Below are 12,802 nucleotides of genomic sequence, written 5' to 3' on the forward strand. Positions count from 1 at the left end.
ATACTTTAATTCTTAATTTTTAATTATGTATTTTACTCCTTCGAGATTACTTTATCCTCCTTATACCTTTAATTACCACACTTTTTATCGATCGAAAAATTCTTAAAAATATAATTACGGTCAACCTTCAAATTTCCCATCTTCTCCTATGTCTATGTGTGATATTCTTCACTAATAATTCTAAACATAGTTATGCGCAATATCCTCCATTACTTACTCCAAACTTTTAAAAAGAAAATTCCTTAACTCATGACGTTAAAACTTTAAATGTCTGAAACCACTACAAAATCCCGATTTCCTAGAAATTTAACACCCTTCAAAATTCATCTCCTACTCTTTTCTTAACACTGCCCTGTAATCTAACGCGCTTATTCTCAACCATTTCGTAGTCCCATAATCCTAGACAATCTCAACACCGATTTATAGCACCAAATTATATTTTTCCAAGCAACTCATTTATTCTTATTTTATTTATTTTTACTTATTTCCCTTTCTTCCCTAAATTTGACTCCAATGCCGCAAGGACAATGGTCTCTGATTGCAATATATGCCGGAACAGATACTACACTTTGAGATATTAAATCCTTTATTCAAGCGAAGGCCACAAATGTCCCTCATGCGAGAGGAAGGTCGGCTGTCTCTCTACCGTGCTAGAAAGTATCTTCTACCTTTACAAGGCCACCATTCGGCCATGTATGGAGCATGGTTGTCACATTTGGGCTGGTCCACCTGCTACTAGTCTCTCGCTCCTTGACAGGGTTAAAAAGAGAGTCGCCAACATGATAGGTCCTGAACTGTCATCCAAACTTCAAACACTGTACCATCGACGAAATGTTGCACTCCTCTGCCTATTTTACAAGTATTTTAATGGTGGATGCTTAAACGAACAACAAGCCCTTGTAACTCCCTCGATGTAAATATCCCCGACAAACTCAACAAACAGCTAAATCCCACCCCTACACAGTAGATATCCCTAGATGTAAGAAGGCCTTCTAATAGTTTCTTTTCCAGAACTGTTAGACTTCCGGGTTTATGTTTTCCCAACTGTCCTGACGTACGGAAGTTCAAGTGTAATGTGAATAGACATCTTGCTGCTTGACTCCCTACATAGTATCCCTGCGACTACTATCCCCGATAGTAGCCACCTACATTACGACCGGACGTTCCAAATGTAATGTTCCCTATTTTTTTATTTTGCCCGAATGGATCAGATGACCTATGGCTGTAGATGAGCGTCCGTATGCTGCTTTGTCATACGACGGTCGTTCTAAAAGTATGGCTTCCTTTTTGTTTTCACTAAAAAAAAAAAAAAAAGAAGAGCTACGATAACTGAAGTTGTACCATTAAAACGAGTGACCTTTTGTGCTTCAGAATTTTTTTCTACATAATCATCACCATTCTCAATGCACTTTTGCTAGGAAACCTACCTAACAACCCCCATGCCCATCTATCTATCTATCTATCTATCTATCTATCTATCTATCTATCTATCTATCTATCTATGGAACAATCGATGGATTTATCTATCTATCTATCTATCTATCTATCTATCTATCTATCTATCTATCTATCTATCTATCTATGGAACAATCGATGGATATATCTATCTATCTATCTATCTATCTATCGATCAATGGATCTACCTACCTATCTATCTATCTATCTATCTATCTATCTATCTATCTATCTATGGAGCGATCAATGTATTTATCTATCTATCTATCTACCTATCTATGGAGCGATCGATGTATTGATCTATCTGTCGATCCAACTCTCTCTCTCCCCCCTCTCTCTCCATCTCTCTCTCTTTGCACACACACGCACTACGCTCACACACATATGCACTTTCATTTTTACTTTCTACGTCTCTCTCTCAACCTCATTTTATCCCAAATTTCAACAACCAATTTCAATATACATAAATACAATAACCTTTTATATATATATATATATATATATATATATATATATATATATATATATATATATATATATATATATATATATATATGTGTGTGTGTGTGTGTGTGTGTGTGTGTGTATATATATATATATATATATATAATGTCAATGTAACTAAAATTAATTCTTTATTTTTCGTTTTGTTCATTTTTCCCGTCATCTCTCTTTTTTTTTTATTAAGAAATGTAACTTTTTTCTCTAATCTTTTTCAGATAATTTTTGTGTAACCAACGTTTGTCACCAGAAACCGTATTGCTCGGCTGGTACGGAGATTGCAGTGATGAAAGTCAGCGACACCATGGAGACAGACCAAGTGATGAACAGCTTGACGTATTACTGCAACAAAAGGCAGCGTTGTACCGAAGAGTTCGAACCGTACATAGACAACAAGTGCCGGTCGGAAGACAGCATGAAACTGCACTACGTGTGCATGAAAGGTATGCAAAACTAATAGGGGAATTCATTTTTCAACTGGAAAATCAAAGAAACACTTTATATAGATACTAGCTATACATACCCGACGTTGACGGGCAAGAACATCTTGCCGGGCGGAGGGGTTAGTAATATACTATTTAAGATACACTGAATATCCTAAGTTTTTATTATTTTCCTGAAAATTGATCTTATTTTGGATTTTTGGGGGCATAAAACATAGTCATCTTCATCTATAGAAATTCAAACAGCGAAATAAAATTTCATAGCTTGAGGGGGAATAACTCATAGGTTAAATGAAAACTTCTGTTTTTAAACGCAGCTGATGTTGGATATACTAATAATTAAAAATAAATTATGTGTAAATTAAGTTAAAAATGAATGAAATAAATCAACTTTATACAATATTTCTAAATAGAATATTTAAAACAATTCTATTACTAATTCCTATTAAAATTTTAAAGCTAATTATTAAAACAGATCTTCTTTAATGCAATATGCAAATGAGATAACCTCTTGAATGTTGATTCCCTTTGAATAAATAGTACATATAGAAATCGTACAGGAATAAACATTTTCAGTATCTATTTGTGAGATTGCAGTTTTTCTATTTATTAAGCGAATCGTAATCAAACAAACAAACAGACAGGAATAGGATTTTATTATAATAGGTAAGTGTCACGCCTGTTAACAGTGTATTAAGTCTCATGATTACAGCGGCATAACAATGGCGTCTCTGAGATAGGATGCGGTATTAATCTCTCTTTTACAGCGAAAAATGTAACACAATAGTCGAAAAGTGAGATTGAAAAGTCAGTGCCCCAGAAGAGGAGCACCCTGACCTGTAAAAAGTGTTGGAGCAACTCTACGGCAAACCCTGGTCGAGGCATCGCAAGGGATTTGCAATAAACTAACCTCTTCTCAAAAAAAGAAGGTAAAGCTTGGGAATGTGGATGTCATAGAACTGTTCAGAACCAGCATCATACCGCAACCGAGAAAAGGTAATTAAAAAACTGTTGATTTTGGTGCCGATGTAAAAAGCCCAATAGCGCGAAGATTAGGTATTTATTTCTCTATTACAGTGAGAAATACAGCACAAGAATCGGAAAGTAGAATTTAAAAATCAGCGCCAAAGAGGAGGAGTATTCTGACCTATAAAAATGCCTGGGCAACCCAGAGGCGCAAAGATGCATGAACACACTGGACAATTCAGACTGTATGCAAAAGATAAACGAAGCGAAGGGGATCAAAATTAAATTACTGGCAATAATTTTGTCATACATTCTATGATAATAATCATAGTAATAATAATAGTAATAGTAATAATAATAATAATAATAATAATAATAATAATAATAATAATAATAATAGTAAACTGCCGGAATATGGGGAGTGCTGATGAAAAATTAAAATGTTGTAAAAAAAAACATCGTGACAGAAAGAATTTATCATAATTTCATTACATTGGCGGCGCGTTTATATTGTCGTCTAGACAAGCGATTTTTGAGCGTTTCGCCATATTTCAACGGTTTAAGTAATCTGCTGGAATATAACGAGTGAACATTCACGGACAATCGGATCGTTCTCTGCATAAGTATCGGCTTCTGTCCAGAGAAAAGAAACTAAAAGATAAACGAATCAAAAGGGACCAAAATGAAATTACTGACATCAGATGGATGCGAAGCAATTCAGAAAGTTTCAACGATAGCATATCCAAGAAATTTGGAAAAGCTATCCTTCAAAGAAGTTGGTGAGATAAGAAAAAGGAATTATATATATTTTATTTCTATTTATTTTTTATTTTTATTTATTTTTATTTTTATTTATTAATTGATTTATTAATTTAATGAATTTTCATAATTTATGTATTCAATGCACAAATTGTGAAGCCTTATATCAAAGGATTAAAAAATAAAAAAATAAAACACAAAAATAAAATATAAATGAGAAATTTGAAAACTTTGACGCGGCGGAAATAATAAAATCATTTCATTTACTTTTTTTGTTGTTGTAAGTACAATAGTCTCATCAGGGTAGGAATTCCAGTACGTGATTTTATTTTTTTCATTTTGGTGTTAAATTTTATTCAAAATAAGTGTCTTCTAAAAGTGTGTGACCATCTTTTATTTTACAAATAAAATAATATATAATACAATTCCGTACAGACTCGACAATGGAAGACCAGATAAGAACACAAAATTGAATTTATAAGACCATAAGATCCAACCTTGATCACGCTTCGGTGCCCGTGGAGCAGTAGATAGAGGCGTTGAATCTCTACAGTTTCAGGTGAGCATTGTCTGAATATAACAGTTTTAATAGTATCCAAAGCAGGCCAGAGGATTAGTTGGCCAAAACGTGATGAGACAAAAAAAAAAAAACAACTATGGAAGGCAGTAATTACTGGGGATACAGCTGCAAGACGCAGCATCCTTATTCCGTCGCGGTTAACTACCTGAAGAAGGCCAGATGATGAGTTGATGAAACGACAACTATGAAGATCAGTAACAGTTCGCAAAAAAAAAAAAAAAAAAAAAAAATGAATACCAGAAATGGAATATCAGACACAAGAAAATGTTAATCATCGCTGAAAGAATGGAGTTTCTGGAAACTAGGCAGTCCTTCCCGATGAGTATCGGTACACCAATTAATAATTTGATAATTTTGGTGCCGGCGAAATGAGCTAGGAAGATGAATTAATCCTGAAACGAGATTAACCCTTTAACAATAACAACCACATAATGACATTAACTCTATCATTTTTAAAAAGTTTTCTTGCGTGTCAAATAATTGCACAATTAAACAAAAATTGAAAACAATAAAATAAAATTAAAATAGAAGTTGGAAGCGACAAAAAATATGTCATTCTTATCTTTTTCTTTCTCTCTCTCTCTCTCTCTCTCTCTCTCTCTCTCTCTCTCTCTCTCTCTCCATTTCCACACAGCTGGACAATTAAACAAATACTAAAACCACAAAAAAAAAAAAAACAAAAAAAAAACAGGATGGGTAAACTTTTTCCCAGTGAAGAAATATTCGTCTCTAATAAAACGAAATACAATCGTATGGATTAACCGTAGAAAACATACCGCGCTAAAAATATGTGTTGGTGATAAAAATATGTATTGGTGATGAAAATAGGTTTACTGTTTTTGTTTGTTATATACTATTAAATGAGAAACATTGTGGGGCTAAAGTCAGTGTACTATTAAGTAGCAATAGGAAAACGTCGTCTTAATACTTTTTCGTAAAAAGGCAAAATATGGCGACACCAGACATACTAAAACCTGGGTCGTTAACCATAAGTACTGAAACGAAGTAAAGTATTGTACTGACTTATAACAAATACATTATTAAAATTTGTTTGAATTATTTTCCTTTTAATTTACGTAGAAAAATATTAATAACAGTTGTCAGTTTTACCTCGGTTCGTTCCGTTTCACTCGATCTTGTTTTTTGATCGCAAAGGCTACTTTCTCTACAAAATTGTTGGTGGCAGCCATCTTGATTTTTAATCATTTAATGTTTATACATTTTAATCGTGTATTTCTCGAGTTTAGATGGATAAAATAAATTAACTTTTTACTCAAAATGACTCTTCATGTAATAATGTTTATGATAAGAAACATTTATAATGTCTACATTGATTTATTTTCTCATATCACCCACAAACTCTATTTAGTGATATTACCGAGAAAAGTATATAATAGAATGAAACGCACCACATAATTAGGATTTTAACATCTTTGTTACTGTAAAAATGCATTCTTGTCACGCCATGGGTACAGCACCTATTTTCCAAACATTGGCTTTTATGTTTTTCTTCAAACTAACATGGGTACCCGACGTTGCCCGGGTGTTTGGAGGTGTGTGTTGAGCAAATGAAAAAAAAGTGGTAGTAGGAAGGCAGGCTCGAACCCGTACTGCGAAGGAGGAAAATAACGGGGGAAGAAAAAGTGACGTCTTTGCTGTTACGACCACCGGCAAACCGGAAGTGACGTAGGTTTAAATTAAGGTTAGACAATCGAAAAGAGCGAATGACTTTCGAAAATATCGACGAATAAAGGGACCCCTCCCTGTAGAAAAGTGCCCATTTGATGGCGAAGAAATTAATGTTTTTAGCCAATTTTTTAGGTATTTGTCGTCTGAAGGGCCGAGCTTCAAAACGATACTGATCTCGTGAAAATCCGTCGCCCCTGTCGAAAGTTTTAGACAGACATGCGAACATACATACATACATTTATATATTGGTAGCTCAAATTTTCCACCGAAACCGATTAAAAAGCTTTCTCTATCTCTGAATACCCTTTATGTAAAATTTCAAATGTTTAGACCAGAAATTGTCTGAGTAATTTAGTAGAGGTCGCAGAGGTAAAATTTTTTGTTTAACTTGACCCCTATTATGACGCCTTAACATTTATTGTTTCGGGCTCAAATCAAGTTATTAAATTAGATCCATGTCCAAGGAACCTAGATCTAAAATTTCAAGTGTTTAGACCGAAAATTATCGCAGGAGTTTGGCCCCTTAACAGCCAAATTGTCTGAGTAATTTGGAAGAGACCACAGAGGTCAATTTTTTTAAACTTTGACCCCTATTATGATTCCTTAAACTTTATTGTTTTGGGCTCAAATCAAGTTAAGTTAGATCCATGTCCAAGGATACTATATATCTAAAATTTCAAGTGCGTAGACCCAGAATTCTCGGAGGAGTTTGGTAGAGTTCTGAAAGGTCAAATTGTTGAACTTTGATCCCTTAATCGCCAAATTTCTGGCCAAAAACCGATCACATCGATTTTCCCAAATCTCAGTAACCTGTATATCAAGTTTCGAGTATGTAGACTAAAAATTGACAGAGTTATTGCGTAGAGAAATGTACACAGACACACAGATATACAGATACACAGATACACAGACACGTTCACTTTTAAAGATATATAGATAGATAAACTAGTATTTCAGCCCGGCGTTGCCCGGGTGTTTGGAGGTGTATGTTGAGCAAAAAAAAAAAAAGCGGTCCATTTTTTGTAACTTTGATCCCTATTATGACCCCTTAACATTTATTGGTTTCGGCTCAAATCAAGTTAAGTTAGATCTATGTCCAAGGAACCTATATCTAACATTTCAAGTGTTTAGACCTAAAATTGTCGCAGGAGTTTGGTAGAATTCTTACAGGTCAAGTCGTGTAACAGCCAAATTTTTTGTGAAAACCGATCACAAAGATTTTCCCAAATCTCAGTACCCTGTATATCAAATTTCAAGTTTGTAGACTGAAAATTGACAGAGTTATTGCGTAGGGAAATGTACACACACACACACACACACGTTCACTTTTATAGATATATAGATAGATTATCATTCATTACATCTCTCTTGATTCTCCTTAGGCTCTCATCTCACTCCTCACAACCTACTACCCATTTCACTTCTCATTTTACCTTGGCCATAGAAGGAATGTCGTGTAAAACAAGACACCTTGCCAAACCCAAATTTTTAACGCTTAAACTTTATAAAATTTTTCACGCTTAAACTTTACAAAATTTTCACGCTTCTATTCATCCAGCTCGGCCGTAACAGAGATTGAACTTTCGACGCGAGTTTGTAGTGTAATTACAATCTTGTCGGTAGCTGAATACTTGATGCTTCACCAGGGATATTAAGGGTATTTTTTTTATCGTGATGCCATAACTAGATGGGGTGCGTACCATGGCTTAAGAGAGTCCCATCTACCCTCGAGAGAAGGATAGACCGCGCCAGTTTCTCAACCTGGTATTTTACCTCGCGGTACATACAGCGCCTCGCCTTCCCAAATGGTCACCCGTATGGTACTGGCCAGGCTCAACGTGGCTTAACTTCGGTGATCTTCGGTGATTTCACGCTTAAACTTTATAAAAATTAGAAATCTACATTAATCTTCTCAAAATCAACAAATTCCATTCAACCTATAATACCCGCATTCGCAGTATATATATTTTTTTTCAGCAGAACTTTCAATCTGGATCTGGATATTCTTACTCCAAGTCTACGGATATACGTACTAGTAGTGGATTTACGGATTTTACCAATTTTTAACCAGCTGCATTGATTACATTTTCTTATTGTGCAAAGAAATCTTCAGACTTGGACATGAATTTGAAAATCATTTTTTTTTATCCGTATAATCTTTCTATATAATCTTTCGAACATTACTTTCGTTTAAACTTTAAAGATTTTAATGTTTGTAATAACAAGCAATATTTATCTAGTCTATATAAAATTCTAGCTAGTCTATATAAAATTCCTTTTGCTAACCGTTTTCCACGGAAGATATGCATAAATTGTTTATTCTTTCTTTCTTCTACTTCTTATTATTGTTGGCTCACAAGGAGATTTCACACAGGTCATAAAGGATCTCTCCTTGAAAATAGTCTGTGGACTTCTCTGGAAACTGAGTAACAACAAGTCTCCCCAGTTTTCTAGTGCTCTTCACCTCCTCTGATAACATTTTCAAATGGATTTACATTATCGCAACAGCCCCACTATCGATCTCTCGCTAGCAGCGACCATTGGTCTCCACTGAAATTTAAGTGGCAATAAGCCTCCCCAAGGTCCCAGATCTCTTCGAACTTGTCCAGCGGAGGTCTGGTCAATGCTCTCTCCTCGGTCTTTCCACCATCCTTGACCCTTCTCGGTTATTTGGCATCATTCTTTTGTGGGGGGGGGGTGATTGGGTAATGGGAGGGGTTGGGGGAGGAGATATGAGAGGGATAGTGAACTTTTATGTTCTTGGTTCCTTGTGGCGCTTCTTTATGTTTTGTCTCTGCAGCAGCTCGTCTGGTCCGCGCGTGTGACTCATGTGTATTAGTCCCCGCATTCAAGGGATTTATTTAATATTTCGGCTGTTTTCATCATTGTTATTCGTTGTATCTTTCCAGTCACTCCTCTGATTCCAATTTCTCTAATTCTTTTTTCAAAGTTTTCCGGAACTGTTCCAAGTGCTCCTACTATTATAGGTACTATCTTGCCTTTTTATCACCCATATTCCTTTCTGTTCTCTGGCTAGCTCTGTGTATTTGTTCCGTTACTCCTTGTCTTGGATATTTGTCCTGAGGTCAGCTGGAACAGCAAAGTCTACGATTTGGCAGGACTTTTCTTTCTTGTTAATTATTTCGACATCCGGTCTTCTTGCTTGGATGACTATATCCGTTTGTATGTCAATGTCCCATAGAATTTTGTGATTCTCGTTTTCAGTCACTGTTGCTGGCTTATATTTGTACCATTTGTCTGCGCGGTCGAGATGCAGTTGTTTCCACAATTCCCAGTGTACTGCCCTTCCCACTTGGTCGTGTCTGTTCTTGTATTCCTTTTGGGCTAGTTTGCTACATTCACTTACTCTATGGTTTATCGTTTCGTCTCTTTGTCCACACAGTCTGCATTTGCTGTTTTCTTGTGTTTTGTCGATCTTTGCTTTGATATGGTTAGTTCTTATCGAGTTATCTTGTGCTGCCGTTATTAGGGATTCAGTTTCTCTGTTTACGAGTCTTTTTCTAATTCATGTCCAAGTGTTTTCGTTATTCTCATCTTTTGTCATTCTTACGAATCTTCCGTGTAGTTGTTTCTTTTCCCATTTTCTTTTCTTGTCTTATCCTTTGTCTTTCTGTTTTGTTATTTTTTCAGTGTCTCTCGCTGATCTAATTATCCTTTCAGTGTTTTGCGTTATGTAATTTTCTAGTTCTTTTTTTTATGTTATTTACATAGTCTTCTATACATACCAGTGCCCTCCCACCGTCTTTCGTTTCCTGGTCTTCTAATCGAGCTGTCTCAGTTCTTCTTTGGTCCACCCTATGAACAGTATTTTAATAATGGTACTGCACATGTATTTATATCTTTTATTAGGTTTCTGCTATATAATTTTGTTTCCAGAAGTTTTCTTGTTCTCCTGAGGTATTCCTTTTCAATTCTCTCTTTCATTACTGTTGCTTTGACGGTGTCTGCTTCCAGAACTCCCAGGTATTTATAGGCATCTTGTCCCCCTAGTGCCTTCATCTCCGTTTGGTTGGGTAGTTTCATGCCCTCTGTCGCCTCCAGTTTATTATAATACTATTCTATGGTTATAATATTATGACAATTGAAAAAGAACCCCCCCCCAAAAACGAACCTATATTTTCAAACTAATAAAATGTTTCCAAATTTGCCTACATTTGTATATATAATGTCCTGGCAGGACAATTTAAGTTTTTCTGGTTTGTGATGAATTTCTCTTAGTTATTTTTTGCTTGGTTATTTCCCCTGTAGCCTTGCTAGTCCACTAATATATATATATATATATATATATATATATATATATAGCCTTGCTAGTCCACTAATATATATATATATATATATATATATATATATATATATATATATATATATATATATATATATAGCCTTGCTAGTCCACTAATATATATATATATATATATATATATATATATATATATATATATAACCTTGCTAGTCCACTAATATATATATATATATATATATATATATATATATATATATATATATATATATATATATAGCCTTGCTAGTCCACTAATATATATATATATATATATATATATATATATATATATATATATATATATATATATATATATATATATATATATTGGTTCTTTTTTTACCAATTGTCATAAAATTTTTACAATAGAATAGTGTCTTAATCTTCAAAAAGCCTGCAAATTTTCATGTAGTTTTATTCCATAAAACCAAAGATATGAGTATTTCAGTATTCAATATGGCTACGAGCATATATATATATATATATATATATATATATATATATATATATATATATACACTTTTTTCAATATTCAATTTGGCTACAAGTATAGATATATCTATATATAGATATACCACCTCTTTTGGCAATTTTATAAGTTCGAAATCTCAGCGGCAACTGATCAGAATTTAACAAATAAAGGCTCGTTGGAAAGCTAATGACCTGAAAGGTAGTGAGCTATGTGACATTTGCACTTAATGTGGCACATAATTTCCAAAAGTGGTAGATCAATTAATTTAACGTAAAATGAGCACCCGTTTTATGGCCACCTTTTGGGGGTGGTCTGTTATTATTATTTTAGGGGTTGTATCAATGGCCACCAGTTATATCATAAAAAATTACATTACTCAAACCCGGAAAAATACTTATTTTAAATGCGATATTCGTTTTCTGCACATAGAAAACAAGTTTTTTTAAAGGTAGGTTTTGTGTTGGTATTCCAGGCCACAATAACCAAATAAAAACGACCCCTAAACAAATAACAGACGCCTCCTATTCCCCCAAAAAGTGGGTGTTTAATTAATATAGAAAAGTGATCTCACTTTTTTAGAACTATAATATCTTCGTATCTTAGAAACTACTCGTTTCCTGGGATTTTAACTGTTATGTGTGTGTGTATGTGTGTGTGCGTGCGTGCGTGTGTGTGTTGTTATTATTATTATTATTGTTGTTGTTATTATTATTGGCTCACAAGGAGCTTTCACACATGTTATCAAGGATCTCTCCTTGAAAACAGCTTGTGGTGTTTCATGGAAGCTGAGTGACAACAGGTCTCCCATGATTTCCAATACTCTCCACCTCTTTCGCTAGCAAATAAATTAGCATTATCGCAACACTTGATTGTCATTGATTTCTCGTTGGCAGCGGCTACTGGTCTTCACTGGAATTTGAGTGGCAATAAGCCTCCCCAATGTCCCAGTTCTCTTCGCACTTATCCAGTGGAGATCTGGTCAGTACTCTCTCCTCGGTCTTTCCTTTCTTGACTCAACTTTATTATTATTATTATTATTATTATTATTGCTGTTATTATTATTGTTATTATTATTATTATTATTGTTATCATTCTCGTTATTACTATTATTGTTATTATTTTCGTTATTACTATTATTGTTGTTATTATTATTATTATTATTTTATTATTATTATTATTATTATTATTATTATTATTATTATTTTATTATTCAGAAAAAGTAACAACAACAGTAATGTGTGATTACGATGAAACAATTGCAAATCTGGAAGGTCAAATTCGCTCGTTAGATTATCCGAACATGATTCCAGCGAGCACAAGCAACTGCCGAATCAAAATCCTCTTCGATGAACCCTCGATTGTCGAACTCTTTTTACTCGATCTGCCCACAATGGAGGTGATGTATGCCGACGAGTATATGGAGTGGAGCTCACCTATGACCGTTTCGTCTCGCCACGAATTCATCCCATCGTCTTACGAGGTTCTGTTGAGTGTCGACTTTGATAAGTTGCCCCAGCGCCGTATCTGGATGTATTACCGAGGTGAGCACTTACAATTATTCAATCCATCTTATTATTGTAGTATAACGAGCGAGCGTAGAATATGTATGTATAAAATCTTCAGCTCTGCTTTTT

General features: G+C 34.4%; 1 protein-coding gene across 1 annotated transcript in view; it reads left to right on the plus strand.

Annotated features, from left to right (window-relative positions):
* Positions 1-12,802, plus strand: part of LOC145248932 (uncharacterized) — a gene marked incomplete in the record, with an annotated part of 105,102 nt that overhangs the window by 61,579 nt on the left and 30,721 nt on the right. The window contains 2 exon segments of the mRNA XM_080110724.1: positions 2,175-2,399; positions 12,383-12,709. Of these exon segments, the coding sequence (XP_079966850.1) occupies positions 2,175-2,399; positions 12,383-12,709 (552 nt within the window).

Source organism: Euprymna scolopes, chromosome 27 (assembly GCF_053919585.1).
Source record: "Euprymna scolopes isolate OS-2025 chromosome 27, ASM5391958v1, whole genome shotgun sequence".
Lineage (NCBI taxonomy): Eukaryota > Metazoa > Mollusca > Cephalopoda > Sepiida > Sepiolidae > Euprymna > Euprymna scolopes.